The 19652-nt window shown below is 38.0% G+C and overlaps 1 protein-coding gene across 1 annotated transcript; it reads right to left on the reverse strand.

Moving 5' to 3' along the window:
• Positions 1-14821: 14821 nt before the first annotated feature.
• LOC134669818 (centromere protein S-like) lies at positions 14822-19066 on the reverse strand. Its single transcript, XM_063527437.1, has 4 exons — positions 18915-19066; positions 17586-17743; positions 16760-16826; positions 14822-15111 (listed from the first exon to the last, which is right to left on the reverse strand). The coding sequence occupies exons 1-4, from the start codon at positions 18945-18947 to the stop codon at positions 14827-14829; spliced, it is 543 nt and encodes a 180-aa protein (XP_063383507.1). The 5' UTR covers positions 18948-19066; the 3' UTR covers positions 14822-14826.
• Positions 19067-19652: the final 586 nt, after the last annotated feature.

Genomic DNA, 19652 nt, shown 5'->3' on the forward strand with positions numbered 1-19652 from the left:
GAAAAATCGTAGGTAATACACAAGTGTAACAATTTTTATATCATAAAAATTATTATAGGACAACTTTACACATTTTTTTTAACATTGTATCTTACAAACTTAGGTTTAATGCTCTCCTTTTTGGAAGTTAGTTAAGATAATACGAAAAACCCGGACCCGAGCTTCAAAACAAAATTGATTCATTTATTAAAATCATTACTGTTGAGACTTGATGCTACAGATTAATAAAAAAATGCAAATAAAAATATACATCAAAGATCAAGTATATACCTATACAATACAATGGTACAGTCTTTTCATAGTCAAACATATTCAAGAACCTAAAAGAAAATACCACTACTTTTAAATAAACTAAAGTTACTAAAGGGATGAATGGCGTCAGATCGCACAGAATAGGAACGAATGGCGAAATCTAGTGTCGGAGGCCAAGATCCACTTCGGGTCGCTGAGCCAGCGAAGTAAGTAAGTTAAGTACTTACTAAAAGGTACCGCGTAATTTTCATTGAAGTCACTATTTACCTACCTCTTGTCCCTTGTTCAAAGCTTTGAACTCACGCAAAACAAAGTAATTATCCCGAGTGAAGCTACCCCCCAATCGGAATATAAGCACGGAAATGAATGATAGTTATTTTATTTTTCGATTCGGCTGCGGCGAACGACCGCCCAAGAATTAATAACAGAGGTGTTATTGCCATCCCTGAGCAACCCCCTTATCGCAAACCAGTATAAAAGTTGATCTTTCATAACATAACGCATTGCTATAGTTATTAAGGTCAATGTGGGGAAGACCGTGATAGAAGTCAAGAACTCTCGTAGGTGTACCTATTTGTATAGTTACGTACTTCACACAGACACACAGAAAGAAAGCGCTTTGCTCCTCTTGCTCATACCGGTTTTCTGTAAGGGGAGTAGGTATGTGTATAAACGCAAAAGCTAGAAACGACGAAAGAACTTTTACGTGCGTGATAGGTGGTCTTCCTCACGAAATTTTTAGTTCGTTACCCAAGGAATATAGCCAAGGTAAATAAAAAACGGTCTTTGAGAAAAACGCATTTAACCGATTTGCATTGACCAAAGTGATCCCATAAGAGCACCGTGAACAATGTTTTGTACGGTGCTCTAAAAAGGAAAATGAAGATGAAATTGACCGTGTGACTTTCACAGGAAACTAGGGAAACTTTCATTATGGAAATGAAAAACACATCCATTTACATATTACAATGCGGTACAAGTTCCAGGTACATATAAAAGTTTATGGTTAAGTAGAAATATTATTTAGTGGCGTGGCGCCCCTATAGCTCCGCGTTTGGGGCATGGTGAGAGCACAACCTCCCGCATCCTAAGCTCAAAAAACTGTAGGGGAAATACGGACAAAATGGCATATACGGACAAAACGACATAGCGGGTTTTATCGACTCCAGCTCCAATAATGAAGAATTTTCCGCCAAAAACGAGGATGAAGAAGACTGCCCCGCATTTATTGTAATGATCTTTATTCGCGGTCTAAGCCGGGAGAAACCTGGTTAAGATGCATGAGTTGTTTTCGTTGGGCTCACGCTTCTTGTGCTGATGTCTCAAAGAAGACTAAAACATTTATTTGCGAGCTTTGTTCTTAAAATTTTGGTATGTCATTATACCCATATTTAGTGTGTCATTTTGTCCATACTATATGGACAAAATGGTTTTTTTCAATTGTCCATTTATTTATTAATATTTAATTTTATATAGTTCCTATTCAATTAAAAGACTGTATTACTAGTAGTCAATGAACCTATTAAGAAGATTTTCAATGCATGAGACTGATCATAATTACAATAAATAAAGATATATGATCCAAAATCAAAACATCCTGTCATTTTGTCCGTACTTCCCCTACCTTTTCGGTCATGGTTAAGTATCCAAAGGGTCTAGGTGGCCTTTATACTGGTTAGGCAAGCAGATAGCCCAAGTAGTGACGGGAATAGAGCCAGGGGGGCCTAACCGCGACAATCTACAGCTCTTTTGAGAGCGCGGATATTTTTGTGAGTTTTTTTCTATTCAGTGTCGATAGTTTTTTGCGGTCGATGACCGCTTTTATGAATACACAGGATTTTTTTAATGGCTCGCTCTGTTTCAGTCAGGCGGTATGGCGAGGATTGTAGGGTTAATTGGGATTTTCTGATAAGGTAGGTAGCAAACAAACTATTGATGCAAACAATACAAAAAATGCGGAAAACAGAAAGAACATCCTGGTTGTCAAGGGTCATATATACCCACTAATATTATTAGTGCGACAGATTTTCTCCTTCGCTTCCTTTGATTTCTTCGCAGATGTATGCGTTTCCTCACGATGTTTTCCTTCACCGAAAAGCTAGTGGTAAATTATTAAATGATATTTCGTAAATAAGTTCCGAAAAACTCACTGGTACAGTACGAGCCAGGATTTGAAACCGCCACCACCGCATTTTCGTGAATTAAGTATGCTTTAAAACTTTACGCTCCACGTACATTCCTGATTTAAAACCACTTGTTTATTTCTAATCCTAACTTAACAAGGTAAATGCGCCGAACATTATTCGCACTATCACCTGTTGCAATACCATTCTACTCGTAACATTACTCCACATGCACCGCCAATTAACCGATTTATCCACTATTCCCCCAAATTAAACGTTCACTAAACAAAACACTCGGCCAATCACGGGCCGGATCCGCGCACAATCCGGATCCATTCACTCATTCATTCGTTCAACAGCGGCCGGAAAATTATCACTTTCGGAGCACTTAAAGGCAAATGTGTCGAAAATCACAACGCGGTGATACGGCGTGCTGCTGCAAGGCACAGTACGCTAGCTAGACTTTCATTTCTGGCATTTTCGACGTTTATCGTTTTTAATAAAATTGTACGGAAATTTCCCAAAGAATGCTCGTATGAGCTTTAAAAGTTTTGTAAAGGGATTGCAACAGCTATGAATTTGCAAATGTCTAGCGTTACCTGTGCATTAAAACCCTACACGTAGTAGGTATGCCTATTTAGAACATAATATGCCACATTGGGCGGACAGAATAACGTCAGAGACAAACGCCACATTGCAGGCTAGCATGCACTGGGCCCAAGACAGAGCGGCTTGGAGAGCACTGGTGAAAAATGTCCATATTCGCCACGTCCCTCAGCCATGAGGATACGACAAGGAAGGAAGATGGTCCTGATTACTTAGTCAGAGATTTAAATCAATTCTTCTACACTTAACATTAGTGTTAACATTACATTTGCTATTGTTTTTTCTAATGTTGTCATTATCACGTGACAATCACAACGCGACTTCTTTCAGGCCTATTCGGATTTCACTACATCTAGAGACGATTTAGAGATCAACTAGATCTACATTAGATATCGACTAGATGTGTGACTTTGATATCTAAGTCATAACTTGTCGAAATCGTTCAAGAGGACTTCAAGAATCGCGGAAACGTCAAATTTGACATATCTATCTTACAAATATCTTTAAATTATCCATATCGTAACTTGTCGTAACATAGTCTAGTAGAAATCTAATTCATTTTCCGAATCGAGCCGTTAATCTCTTGAGGGGCCCACAGATTACCAGTTCGCCGGACGATATCAGCCTGTCAGTTGTTCGGAGCCTGTGTATTTTAAACTGTAGGTCTCCCCAGGAGATCGCAAAGTCTCTGCCAGGCTTAAAACAAGACATAAACGAAACATTTTGTTCGTACTAAATAAGGAAGTTGGGTCATGAAAAAGTTTGAAAAACACTATTCGGAGCTGTCAAATTTTGCGTTTAACTGACAGGCTGATATCGTTAGGCGAACTGGTAACAGTGGGCCCCTTTACTCGGTACGCCGACCGGTCAGTGTAATAATTTAATATTTACACTACTCTATGTTTTAATTGTGTCATCTTATCACGTGACAAACGCACCGCGCCTTCTGTATCCCTGGCCCGGTACACTCCGCTCCGGTAATAGTGCGATAATCAATTCTTTGAGCCGCCGTCAATGAGCGGGATGCATTTCCGCTGTTTTGTCATTTAGCTGACTGTACTTGCGTCAAATATTATGATCAGGTTATTATCGGAGTGCAGAGCTGGGCACCATTGCATATGCACTTTCTATAGAAGCTTTGCTATCCTGATGCTACACCTGTTAAATGTGACCATTCCTTTTTTACCTGCTAACATATTTCTTGCTAGGGGTCATCCATTAATTACGTCACACGTTTAGGGGGGGAGGGGGTCAAGAAAATGTGACATGTTGTGACAAGGGGGAGAGGGGAGTCACAAACTTTGTGACGTCACTTTAACTTCATCAGTAACCAAAATTTTTATTTTAATCATTTTATTTACTGTACAGTTCAAAAACAAGTTTTTGGAACGATAATCGTTTTTATTAGTTTTTTTTTCATAATCAGTTTTGGGTTATAAATTTACTAATATTTTGACAAAAAATTAATAATACTTAATACGATTTGCCGATTTCGTTGAAAAAATGTGACGTCACACCAGGGGGGGAGGGGTTTGCCAAATGTGACCAAGTGTGACAAGGAGGGGGGGAGGCGTCAAAAAACCTTGAAATTCGTGTGACGTAATTAATGGATGACCCCCTACAAGGTTATAAACCCTTATACCTCATTTAAAAACAAATATGTAGATGGTTTATAATTGGAGGTAAACATACAATTCTAGATTTAAAATGGCGATGATATGTCTATGCGCTATGTTTGGCTGTGTGCGACTGTGCGTGCCTGTTACATTACAGGTGTAAAAAATAATGGAATATTCTATCAAAATTATCTAATTCGGTCAACATAGGTACATCCCACGAAGCAATACCTAGGAAAGTTTCTAAAAATAACCTTTTTATTCTACGAATATAACAGACCGTAGTACGGTCACAGAGTCTAATTATTTATCCATAAGGTTCAAGCTAATTTAGTTGTCAATACTAACGGTATGAAATGTTAAATATAAAGTAAATCCTAAATGGCTCAACAATTAAAATCCGTGACTGTACAAAAAAATACTTATTATTTTTGTTCGTCTATGGTTGTCGAATTTACAAAAATCGTCGGTGGTCGTGCAGCCTTCGTTAGACTGCATGAATTAAATAAAATTAAACTTGCATTTTTAGCGAATGCAGCTAATAATGGATAGGAACAAACAGCCTGTTCGTTTTAGTTAGTCAAGTCTGTTTTCATTAACGGTTTTCCAGTAGTGTAAGTATTTCAGACGGCCTGATTCGCACTTTGAAATACATCAATTTGCTAAGGATAACGATATGGATCAATCAATCAATCAATCAAAATATTTATTGTTGGTCATGAGTTACAGAGATGTTTTTTATTATAATGTACACCGGTCGTCATGTCCTGCAGGATCTTGTCCTGGATCGGATATGTCACTGTCAAAAGTGACGTTTCTTCAAACAAAAACGTTGTATTTTTAGCAAATTTTAGACGTATCTTAAAGTTCGAATCAGGCCGTAACTTATCTATGTCTATATCTATTTATTCGGTCGAATTTGGTTTCATGATTGTGACGTCACCCTGGTGGCTATGGGAATTACGAAAAATTTCTCCAGCACCATGGGACCATCATTCACCACCACTGCCATTCCTGTAACTCTAGCACAACCTTCAATTTTCCATTTCCTCTGGCCAACTTCAAACTTTTAGCTATACCTATATACCTATAGTATGTATGTCAGTCAGCCAGTCAGTCGGTCGGTCTACGTCAGGTCGCCACGGAGGTTGGAAGTCATGAGCCCACGACAATCCTGACGTATGGTAACCCTATTTGCTGGGCTATTGATGAATTTGACCCTAAACCAGCGAGCGTTTATGAGGAATGTTATGAAAGTGAAGGAAGCGAAAGAGGTATGTCAGGATTGTAGCAAGTGGAAAATGGAAATCCGTGGACTCTGCTTACCCCTCCGGGAAATAGGCGTGATTATATGTATGTATGTATTGACGAATTTCATGATTCATAAACCCCACTGCTTTACATATGATATAATGAGAGGCTCCAGATTCCCATAATAAACGTCTAAAAGACATCTATTCCTAGTTAAAATTCCTAACATAACAATATTCACAATCCCATGCTCTAAAACTCTAAACGAACAAAAAACCAATCGTGACTTATTCATATCCTACAAACAAGCTCTGGTTGTCAAGCAAATCTGTCACTTATTGGTACCGGGGACCGCTTTCGCCGCATTAACATTTTATTAACATTTCCCGTGCGTCATTAGGGTTGAAATTTGAATATCTTTGGATCGGAAATGCACAAATTAAGCGAGTGATCTGCCCGTAATGAGGTACGTAATGATGAGTTGAGCAAAACAAAGTCTTGCTTACCTCAGACAAGCGGAGAAGGCTTGATACTACGGAGACGGATTCTTTTACCTATAACGATAAAATTAATCATTTAAATCCCCCCTACGCCTAATGGCCAAAAAAATCCATTTAATGCCAAAAATACTTTCCACCATTTTGGAAAAGAGCTGATTCTCTTCAAACTGCTGGAACGACTTTTATAAAACATAGTTAAGAACCACCGCAAGGTAACACACTTTCACGTAAAAAACCCGCATCGAAATCGGTCCTTCGGTTGAAGAGCTACGATGCCACAGACATTGGCATCAAACATATAAAACTCCTCTTTATGCGTCGGGGTTTAAAAACAGTTTATGGCAGGTTATGGCACTTATGGCAGATCCGAGAGCCAAGCAGAACACATTTCATATCAAAGGAAAAATGGAAAAATTCCCCGCTTCGGGCAATATTAGAACTTATAACCATTCGGATCCGGATAATATCCGATTGTTCCAACTATGCTGCCGAAGCTTACCAGAATCCTTCAATTCCTTATTTTTTGTTTGCACGCCTTAGGGATGCGCATAGTGACATCTAGCGTTAAGATAGAGCATTCTTACGGTAACATTGCGCATCCCTAAGGCGTGTAAATAAAAAGGAAGGAATTGAAAGATGCGCACGCTTCTGGTAAACTTCGGTAGCTCAGTTGGTTAAGAGAGATCGGACCGGTGTTCCGAAAGGTCGCAAGTACGTTACGGATAAATACCTATCTTATATTTAAATAAACTGGATTATTTTTTAAAGTTTTTATCGGTTTATGGCTTCATGAACCATTTTAAATCAGTACCTCTGCGTTTCGGACAGAAATCTAAAATTAAATGTATACAAAGGCATTTTCCACACTGCAGTGTTGGGACACTTATTAATAAGGAGCGGACAGACGGACGGACATGTGTAATGATGCTAAATAGCGGCGCGCGGTAGGTGCGCCCGCGCATCAGTCTGCAACGAGGACGGTATTATGCAATATCGCTTAAGCTTAAATTGAAGTAAAAGTTAAATACTCAATAGCCATTTGAATATAACTAACGATCCTAACCTACCTGTGCGATTTAAAAAAGTGGTCATTTTGCGTTCTAGACCGTTCGTGATGTAGACTAAAAGCGATATAGGCAAAATATTACACTAGTCATTCTGCGTTCTAGACCGTCCGCGACTATACCGGCCAGAGGGCTTGCCGCGAACCACGTTCGACGTGTTGCCTCTCTGTCCCTCTTACGTACGAATTTACAAGAGCGACAGAGAGACAATACTTCGAACGTGGTTCGCGGTAGGCCCTCAGACCGGCTTAAAGCTCTTTTTTTTGTTTATTTTATTTATTTATTCAGGTAATTACAACACAATATCTAAACTTAATTACAAAAGTATCGTTAAACCAGTAAGGTTTGTCTCGATACTCCAAGTACAGCCTGGCAAAAAAAGAGTAGAAATTAAAAAGTGGCAACACTGTAGTGTCGTCCCGTTCTCTTATATTAATTGATTTGAAAGGGACGACACTACAGTGTTGCCACTTTTTAATTTCTACTCTTTTTTGCCAGGCTTTACTCCGATGGTATGCTCCAAAATGGTTACATCTCGCATGTCGCGGTCCAGTCAATAAGTCAGAAGCACCTATCTGCGTAATGTCTCGGTACATTTACATATTTTAATGAGCGCGCGCTATCGCCGAGTCTAGCTCAGTTCTGGACCCGGCTTAGCCTAGACTGATCACTGCTATTATGTACATACTGTATTTCCAATACAGGAAAATATTTAAGGCTTTTTTTACTGTAAGCTGTATGGATATTATGGTCGTTTTTGTCTACGTGACAGCGTGATCGTTTTATCACTTGTCCTGCTTGTCCATCACTTTCTATCCCGCGGAATTAAAAAGTGACAGATAATTTATCACGTGGATAAATGTGGATAACGCGATCCATAATACGTCTGCTTGGCGGTGGAACTTATATGTACCTACCTACCTAGGTAATACTAATTAATCTAAACAAAAAACCGAGTCTTTGAGGAGCTTTTAAACTTTTTTTGTAACTTTCGTACAACTTTTTCACGTTATAATTACTTTTCATGTAAATGAGTAATTTTAAACCAACAAAATTTGAATTTAAATTGCCACTAATCACCATCATAGTGACATGTTAAATACACTGTGTTAATTTAGGTTTTGGAATATTAGTTGTGCTGAAGAAAATACGATTTTGCGATTTTATGCTAAAATGTTTATTTTGAACGAGATATTTTGACTAACGCTTATTTATTCAAGTAATATATGATTTTTTCCGCCGGTTTATTTATGCTGTATCTTTCAGAAAATTAAATTCTATTACCTAATGAGTATTTATTGGAGTTGAAACAATATTAATAACTATTCACTACATAAATAATCAACCAAGATCAATATGGACGGTTATAACTTTATGTAATTTTAAAATTTTGTTAGAGGCTGTATTCAGATGTTACAAAATAAAAATTAAAAATACAAAGTATCCTCTTCGTTTTCAGGAAGTACCTATGCTATGCTATGAGTAAAAGTTTTAATTTTCAATAGCCTCTATCTTTGTAATAAATATTAATTAGATTTAGATGCTAATAGGTACCTATACTTACTAAAATTTTACGGCCGGAGTTTAGCTGTTTCAGCCGAAGATAAAAACTGCCAAACTTTCCGACTACGCCAGCGCCAAAATTACTTATATGTTCGGTAGTATCCGACCAAGTTCAGTTTCGGCTGAAACTAGTGCAACACCGAACCTTCGGTTTTGATTTCAGCCGGACAGTAAGTACCTATATAATGTTTTTATTGAGTTAGGTTAGTTTTAGTATAAAGTTTTTAGTAGGTACAAAGTTTACAAACATAAAATACGCGTAAACCAGAACGATTGCACAGAATAGCCATCCGGCACCACGGGCGCGTGTAAGTCACGAACTATATTATAATTTACCTTATTGATAATTTCCTGCTGTTGTCTTTATAATGCATAAAACATTCGCCTCGCCCGCCATTTCGCTACCGACCTGATTGTGCCACATATTTACAAGTTAAAAGCTATGTTATTACATACATTGTTGCTAATACGCATTCCGATAGGTGTAATTTAATATTCTTGCCATAACATGGTTGAGAAAATTTCTTTTTTTCGGGTGCCTTAGTAGTTTCTCATCTTAATTTGAGTCATGGTGATAATTCAATCACAACCGAGATGGACAATCTAATTTAATTAGAGTTTTCACTCATCTACTAGCAGGTAATAAGTTCGCCTTAGCACCTCAATTTTAGTAAATTTTATGTTTTTATACAATAAAGTGATTAGGTGACACATGATTCATGCAACTGTAGTTGCGAGCTGTCACCTTTATTTTCACATAATAATAGAGGTCACTGAAAAATATCAATCATGTGAGTGCATAATCGCGACTGAATGTTTACGAAGTTATTGTCCATCGCAGTTACGAGTTTTTTTTTTATGAACCCCATTGATTGACGCCATTGCCATTTACTCGTAATGTAGACAAGGCCCATTTACTATTGACAATTGCAATTGATCTGAATTGATTTTCCTGGTTTTCAAACGGTTAGGAATTTGCTACTTTTAACTACCCGTGATCGCATTACTATACTACGAAGCTTGTCAACTTGTCACAATCTCTTTGACCCATGGCCGTAAGTGTAAATCAATAGTTAATTACATTATCAATTACTTCCAGTTGTAGCTGTCAGGGTGTGGGACCACTTTTCATAGAAGTCGTGATTTAATCAACTGTTATTTATTATGTGAGGAATTCATTTAGATAAGTTAGTCATGTAATATCGTATTTATTATTACTTCATGGAGAAAGCCTTGGCAGCTAAAAACTGAGGGGTGCCTGTAGTTGTGCTGTTCTCGAAAATGTTCTCTGTTTTGTACGTTCTCGAGAGAACCCAAGTACCCAAGTGATCCAGAGATCTCCAACCCTGAGGTCGTGGTTTGGACCCCGGCTCGTACATATTAATTTAACAGCGTCAAAAGTAGCGGATCGGACTACGCTACTAAATATTTTTTTGAAGTACTTTTGAACGCAATCCATCATTTCCATCTTTATAAATGGAAAAGTTATCTACAGGGTTATGTGGGGTGGCAGATATTTTCGGCGCCTTGTTTCATCTGCGATAGCAATTATTTTACATAATGCAGTCATGGGTAGTGTACATTAGCAAATTCCTGACCGTTCAGTACCCCATATCGACTTTTTTGGGCAAGTAAAAATGCAGCTGTTTGTCCTTTTAATAACTTTGAATACTCCAATCCCTCGTTATTTTATTAGATACTTAAATGAAGCATATTATTTTAGATGCCTGTGGAACCTAGAAGACATTAACAAAGCAAGACAATTTCTTACATGTGCCAGTCTTTGGGCAATTGTACAGTTGCATATTCAGCGGGCGGCCATTACGGTACTAATTGATGGACGGTCTTCAGACAGGGGGGTTAGGGGGTAGTTCAATAGGCGACGGTAAGGCGTGTAGTGTGAATGTTTGTTTTAAGGTCTAGGCCAAGAAAACGTTTTAATGACTCGCATTAATAAATCATCTAAGTTACAATGTTATGTGTCTAAAGGGGTTCTAATTATATTTTTTTATTGGTTGTCTGTAATGTATGTCGTACAAACGTGCAAAACTAAACGCATGTTTTTCAAGAAAAGTGGTTTTGATAGCCCACGCAGTGCAAGTGTTATTTATAGGACCTACGTCATAATTTCATAGAAGTTTGAAGTTTAAAATGACACTTGCACTGCATGGGCTATCAAAATCTCTGCAGAATTTTCTCGGTCTGACTCTATTTAATTTTATGATAATGTGATGTTTTATGTAATGTGATAATGTGATGTGTGTGGGTCAAAAACGATTGCAAAATTGGGCGTCTTTCCTGCGGACTTTATAAAAGTTAAGTCACACGAACCCGCCGCCAAAAAGACGCTCCCATACAATCTAAAATGATAGCGTAACTCATTTTAAAACAACATGCTTAAATGACATAAAATATGGCATGAGCATTTGCGTACCATAATTATATTTATCTTTATACAAAGAAAACATAGCGAATAGAAGGTTTTGTATTGTAAATAGCCAAACCATGTCAAATCATAACATACCCCTGGTTTTCCGGCCATAACTTTTGTGTTACTTACCTAATTCGTTTAAAATTAAAACACTAGCTAGTCACGTTTCTGCAGATGACAATAAATAAGACGATCCCAAATAATGATGTACCTAGATCGAAAAAAACATGTTATTAAAGACAATGTTTAAAAAAATAAGTAGGTGTTCATTTCTTTCAAGCACCGGTAGACAAAAATGGAGATAAAAGATTGAAGAACCGATAGCCTTATACTTAGTGCGAAGTAGGAAATACGATTCAAATGTTTCAAAACTAGTCAAAAATAAACGTCATTACTTTCATGTCACAACTCATTAGCGCACTTGCACTAGTTTTTCCCGCAAGTTTGATGCAGTCGTATGCAGATGCAGTATGAATAATGCAAGGAGCATATCGAGAGCGTGGGTTTCTAGCCTTATGCACTTATCCAGCCGCTAATTACTACTTGCACTTGAATGTTATACTAATTAAGAACATTTACGAAAAAGATTTTTTCCTGCTTTTTTTTACTGAGTAAGTCCTAGTCCGTTGTAGTTGGCATTTTGACCCGTTTAAAAAACCTAGCAAATTAGTGAAAGTCGGTCTATCATATCACACGAAAACAATACAAATACTTCGAATAGCCACAGCGAAACACGCTAACAGGGAATTCATTAACAGAGCTGCCTAATAACTCCCCCCTGCGGTCAGCGGAGGGGTGGGGGGTAACAAACAGTGCCCTGTAATGTGGACTGTTGAATTGCAAAAATCTCATTATCCTCTAACTGTCGTTTATAGAAGTAATTAACTACTGGGAATATGGGAGCAATAGAGTGGCTCTTTCAAATTTTTTGGAGCATTCCACGGGCTGTCCCGAACAAACGCGTTTTGTTTCCTGTGTTGACTTTTTTTTGGCATTTAAAGCAGGCGATTATTTTTCTGTGGATATTTTTGACCATTTGTCATAGAAAAGGAAACTCTTACACTTGTAAATCTACAGAAAATTCGCGTTTGTACGGGACAAACGGTAGACAATTTCATGAAATGCTACTTTTGTATTAAATTTTTAACCTTTTGATCACCATGGCACCTTTTTGCAGGTGCATGCACGTGCGGTTTACTTAACAATATATAAAGGATTAGCCTTTCGGGGCCAGCTACAAAACGAACGACTATGTTATGTACCTACAGCAAATTTAATACCTGAATTTGAATTTTAATTGAATTTGATAGCCAAGGAATTTGATTTCTGTACTATTTGGTACCTTGTCACAGTAACAATAATATGAGGTACGGCTTCCATATTGATTCTCACTGAGACAAGGTACCAAAATGGTCCAGAAATCAAATTCCTAAACATAAGGCGCTGTACGTCATCATACATTTTATAATGACTTGCTTGTCGAACAATAGCGTTAGCAATTAACTTTATTATCTGTCAGCAGCTGAAATAAGTATTAGGTATACATAGGTATAAACACTTTATTGTACAAAAAGAAAGGAATAATGGTTACATCAGATAAAACATAAATGTGTAGTACAAAGGCAAACTAATCCCTAAGAGGGTTCTCTTCCAGTTAACCTGAAATATTTTACACTAAGTACTTAACGCGTCTTAAACACCTATTCCTTTCTCCAGCAATCTGTCTCTTATGGTTATCATTAAGATAGTGGTAAAATTGACATATTTTATGACGTTGCGACTCCACAAATTTCCTTGTGCGCCAGTAATTGTGTTTCGTTATAACGAGTTTTTTGGCCCGCGGACAGGAGGACCGCGCTTGCTTCTCATTTTAATGCATATCTGTGTACGTATTTTTGCTTCCATATTCGTTCAGATATCAATACAATACCATATAAGTAGATAGGTACAGCCGAAAGTTTTAATTTATGGCCCATTTTGTACGTTGTCACCGTGACCAGGCGTGGCTCACTCCGCGATTTCGTCGCTTTGCTACAGGTAGCTAAAAGTACATCCGTTCGACCCCAATTTTGGGGTTTGCCATAAGCCACGCGTGGCGCTGTCGCCACCTAGCGGCCATATCTGTGCTGATCGTGAGAGACGCGTTTTGTTAGTGTGTCTTCTATACCTAGTACCTACTATTATTTATTCAGAGCGGCTACCGCGAAAACCGTAATTCGCAAATTGCGGGGATCTTTCTCTTTTACTCCGACGAAGGCGTAATTAGAGTGACAGAGAAAAATCCCCGCAATTTGTGAACTTCGATTTTCGCGGTTATAGCCCTGTGCTGTGACAATGAGGTCTCTTAGGAGGGGGGTATATAAGGTCTCGTGCGACTTTCATATTGATTGTGACAAGGTACGAAATGGGTCATAAATTAATAATTTCTACCGTGCAGATTTATTATCCGTGAGATGTCGAACATTTTTTGCCCGACTACTGTAACGCGAAAAGGAAGGAAAATTGGGACCGGTAGAGGACAACAGCCGGACAGACATACGAACGCATGTGTACCTACCCAAGCTAAAACCAGTGGGGAGACACTACTGACTTCGGGCAAACTCGGCTCCGTTCGGCTCAGTATTGCTCCAAGCAATTATTAGGTTTGGCACCACTTACACTTGACGTCCTTTTGGGTGCACGACCATAGGTAAGATAATGACTTGAATTTTGTCAACCCTAAATATCCGATAGGGATAGTGCCGTACATTAGAAAGGGATAGCATGATTCGTCCCTGAATCGCTGTCAAACTTCGTTGGAAGTGTCCTTTCTTTTTTGTACGGTAGTACTATTATTTATTCTGTGTTAAAACAGAGACCTTCGCTTTAACTAAGTAGGGCAAAAAAAAACAAAACATACTTTAGAACTGCTTTCATTTTATTTTGCCATACATATATCCCTGTAAAGATTAGCAATTTTAATAACAAAACTTCCGTAAGACACAGACATTTTTAATATTAAAAACGGGTCACTCACGTATTTTAAGTCGGAAAACGCTCGACATGTTTCACTCCGTACCGAAGAGTATCACCATCAGGAGCTTGCGTTTACGGTGACGGACCGGCGCGGCGTCTGTGCCTGTGTGTCTGTGTGTGTGGGCGGTGTCTGCGCCGGTCCGCCACCGTAAACGCAAGCTCCTGATGACAGTCCTCGGTACAGAGTGAAACATGTCGAGCGTTTTTCGACTTAAAATACGTGAGTGACTCGTTTTTAATATATTGAATATTCTTTCTACTTCTAGGTCTAGACCTGAAAATTGGCATAATATTCCCATAGAACGAGACGCGTGGAAGAAAGAGAGGGAGGCCTTTGCCCAGCAGTGGGACACAACAGGCTAACAAATAATAATAATATACTTTAGAAGTGTAGGTATGTATATTTCAATCAAAAGTAAGATCAACAACATCATCCACCGACATCTGTTCCACTTCACTTGCCATCCTTTTCTCTATCGAATCATCATTCGAATTCGAACCCACATCTTTTATCTCACTCTCTCTCGCTTCGTTTGCATCTGTGTGCTCTGTTTTATCATTTTTTTCTTCTATAGGTCTGGTTTCATTAGGTTTGGATGATGGTGTAGTGAGTTTAGGTGTTGCTATGGTTTTTCGACGTTTTTCTTTGAGTATAGGATTCGATGGTTGTATTTTGTTTAGATGTGTTTTCTGTAACAAAAACAAATGAGATTTAATTAAGAAATCCGGCTTTAACCTTTTCGACGCAGTGTCAAACACAAAAGCTGTCACGATGACGCCACGTCACCGAAGTGTCAAAACTGAATTGAATATGCACATGCACGTAGGTCTATCTTGCTTTGTGGTCTGTGACCGATTAATCGGTATTTGGCGTTGAACCTACGGTGCGCATATATCGGTCATTGGCGTCCAAAAGTTTAAAATAAGATGTTAAGTATTAAATATAATGGCATGCGGTATATTTTAGTTTGATTTTTTTTCTTTATTAGTAGGCAACTAGGTACCTACGGTAGGTTAATAACCTACCTCCTAATTAGGTGTACACCAAATACCAATACCAAATATTTAAAAACTGTTGATATTTATGGGTATTTTTCACTTAAAAGTGTACCATTTACTTTGTTTCGAAAATCCATCAACTTTTGGGTGATTTAGACTCAGAATCACGAGGACTGTCGATTTAAAAAGAAATAACGGTTTCCCAAAATAAAAAGACAGTTTTGTAACGCATTTTCACATACACTTTGTATGGACCGTTAAGTATAAAACTGACACCCAAAATTTGTATGAAAAATTGGGGAATCTTTTTTCCTTGTCTCATTCAATAGTACTCCTGATTTTGAGTCTAAATAACCCAAAAGTTGATGGTATTTCGAAAAAAAGTAAATAGTACCATTTTTTCTGATAACCCCCTTATACCTACTTAACGTGGTATGAACATGAAATTATTGAATTCTAAAAACAAACAAAACTTAAAATACATTCGTCAAAGCGCTGAACAAGCATGTCAACCATACACATCAACAGCAAAACGCTTTCAAACTAATGTTAGAAATATCCTGTCACTGTCATACAAAATGTATGCATTGCACAAATCACACAATCGTATTCATTAGCCATGTTCAACCATTCAGATGGCATTTACATTAAAATTGGCGTTAAAATAACTCGTTACCAATCCACCTGACGGAATGAAAGCCATAAATAAAATATATTTGAACGTCAGTTACATTAATGCGGTTGAAACCTTTCACAAATTCATGTATTGCTCAAACGCTCATATGCAAAATTGATCTTTGGTCCATTAGTATACAGTTGAAATTACAAGCGCCGTTGAAGGATAGATACGAGGTTGTGACTGTTATAGGTCAGAGTTCGGTTTGATTCTATGATTGCAAATGAAGCACTTATTTCCAAATTTTACAACTTTTAACGTTCGAACGTAGATATATTCTTTGAAGTGCCTTTCAATATTACATAATTATATTTTTTTATTACTTTACTGCGGTTTGTTGTTTTTTTTTAAATATAACCACACAAATGGTTTAATTAATATTATTATTTCTCCACTACCTAAAGGTTGCCTGGAAGAAATCGCTCTTTAGCGATAAGACCACCTTTTGTTGCCTCTGTCTTCATGTATTATTTATTAAAAAATCTATTACTTATTCTCAATTGAATGATACATTTTGTGTGTATCACGGTTCATGAGATATTATAGCCTGGTGACAGACAGACGGACAGTGGAGTCTTAGTAATAGTAATAGGGTCCCGTTTTTACCCTTTGGGCATGGAACCCTAAAAACAAGTAAAAAACACAGGTTCAAGAAATACATACCAGTGAAGGATTTCTTCTAACCAGAAGCTTCACATCCTCAGAATTAACTGTATTCCGTTTGGCATGCCTGAAATGTTAATTTTGGTAAGTACATCCCTAGTCTTATAAAAAAAAAAATATAGGACCATCACATCACCCCACACTCTTAACACATTCAGTGCCAAAAACCTCTTGGTTACTTTATATTTCCTTCCCAGGCCAGACGACCCGATAGTCGGGATTGTGGTACTACTGCTTTATATGACCAAATTGTTGTGGCCTGGCGCGGAAGCCTTGTTTGGCTGGGTGGCAATAAATGTGTTAAGCACATCAAAGAGAGTTCAAATCACATTCTTTAGGTTGAACTATTAGAAAGCCACACACCTTAGGTACCACAGCTTTTGCTGTATACATACATACATTGCCTGATATAAATTACAACTCTTCCTTTTTAAATTTATAAAATAGGTGGATAAACAATCAAAATCTCATTGAAAACCAGCGCCATGGCTAAGGACATTAGTCATTGGCATATGCTGAGTGGCATCCATTTTGGTGTCTTGTACTAGAATAAGATGTTTTATAGGTTAACCTCGTGCCGCCCACCATACAAAATTATAGCCAAGGAAATTAGAATCTTGTTGTATTTTCAATTGGGTTCATTTTCATTTGTTCGAAAATTTTACGAGACAAATGAAATGCTACCAACTTTATTTTTAATTAAGGTTGACATTCCATCGAAACTGAGTGTACATCCTAATGTACATTGGGCGGCACGAGGATAAGCATGTATTTCAACACCAAATAAACCATTTCTATTCTATTCTATTCATTAAAATTTATGTACTTTGCAAAGGCTTCCAAATCCGTTCCATATATTTTCAGTTTCTTGTAGACTAGCTCTGCTACTATCTCCATGGCGGGCTTTGTTATATCCATGCCTAGTAGATGTAAGGCTTCTGTGCATATCCCTCGGACATCACGGTGGAGTGATGCTCGGACTTTCTATAAATATATTTCATATTTAGTAAAAACATTCTAAATTAATAAAACAAAAGACTCCTACGCATACCCTGGACGGCTATGAGAACCAATAAGTCCATCCTAGAGCAGAAAATCACCACATGGCTCTCTACAATATACACGAACGTGCAATCAGATTCTTTTGTCATATCATGCGGTCTAAAAGACCTAGATATGAAGATTATCTTGGGCCAAATAGAGGGCAAGCGAGCAGGAAAAGTACCCACAAGATGGTCTGATGTTGTGAAGAGGGTGGTTGGCGGCAACATGCAGTTCGTGACCAATATAGCATATGATTGCACACTGTGGAGACAGAGCATACATGATCGCAATCCTCAGCAATGAGGGAAATAGAGGGCAAGCGAGCAGGAAAAGTACCCACAAGATAGTCTGATGTTGTGAAGAGGGTGGTTGGCGGCAACATGCAGTTCGTGACCGATATAGCATATGATCGCACACTGTGGAGACAGAGCATACATGATCGCAATCCTCAGCAATGACGGACCGAGGAAGAAGATGAAATGAATAAAGATAATGACAGTCAGGTTGGTACTTCAGTTATTGTAAAGTCACCACACGGGATTGTTATGTCATTTAGTGTTCTTGCTAAATTGGAATTTCTATAGTGTAAGTATTGAACAACCAATGTAGCTAGGACTCGCGGAGTGACTAATAATCGCGGAGCGTGATGGCACCAGAGCCCTCTGTTGAAAATTAGAGGAATTCTTCCGATGTTTCGCTGCCGGCTCTTTAACTCGTTCTACTTAATTTTCATTGGCATTGTAACTCATTTACAATATTAGTAAATCAAATTTCAGTAAGTAATAAATGTTCAATAAGTAATTTCACACATTACTTAAGCGCTCAGTCGTCATTTAGACTAAGTTGATTGCTATCATTTTATTAAACCCGGGACCCGGGTATTTATGTCCTTAAACCACGTCCAAGACCACCGTTGGACGGGCAGCAGCGTCCCTCAAATTCGGTGTACTCGACTGCGATCGCCAACCCGCCTGCCAAGCGTGGCGATTATGGCATTCACCCCCCACAAGGGGGAGGCCTATGTTCAGCAGTGGACGTCTTATGGCAGATATGATGATGATTTTATTAAAATATACCTATCGATAATTTTTAAACTGGAGTTCAAAATTACCTGTGAAGGAGATAAATTGTCGAATGCAGTCATCTCTATTCTCTTATATTCTCCGAGTAACTAGATTTATATTAAAAGTCAATGATAGCACTTAAATTCCAACAAGAATACTTAAATTATGAATTATTTTAAGTTTGAGCAAAACGAAAAGAAAACAAACGTTTTAAAATTCAATTTTGACATTGACATTTGACACGTGCACTGTTGACGCTACGTTTTGTTATTGCTAAATAACTGAGGGGCTACCGCGAAAACTGAAATTCGCAAATTGAGGGGATCTTTCTCTTTTACTCCAATGAAGGCGTGTTTGGAGTGACAGAGAAAAATGCCTGCAATTTGCGAACTTCGATTTTCACGGTTATAGCCCTGGATCAGGCACGAGGGGTGGGGGGAAATGACCGAACAGAATAGTATTGGTCAAGCAGATTTTGTCAGTAGAAAAAGGCGGCAAATTTGAAAAATGTAGGCGCGAAGGGATATCGTCTCATAGAAAATTTGAATTTCGCGCCTTTTTCTACTGACAAGATTTGACCATCTATACTATGTTTATTATATGTATATTTCGGTGTACTGCCATCTCGCCGAAATATTTTTCGCCTAATTTCACTTCCCAACCAACATATTGCAGTACTTTTAGTTGGCAAACCAATGCTTAGCATATTATTATTTAGCATAATGTTTATTTGACTACAATTTTATTTAGCAGATGTTCATTTTACCACGATTTATTTAGAAAAA

The sequence above is a fragment of the Cydia fagiglandana genome, chromosome 13, assembly GCF_963556715.1.
Source record: "Cydia fagiglandana chromosome 13, ilCydFagi1.1, whole genome shotgun sequence".
In the NCBI taxonomy this organism is placed as follows: Eukaryota; Metazoa; Arthropoda; class Insecta; order Lepidoptera; family Tortricidae; genus Cydia; species Cydia fagiglandana.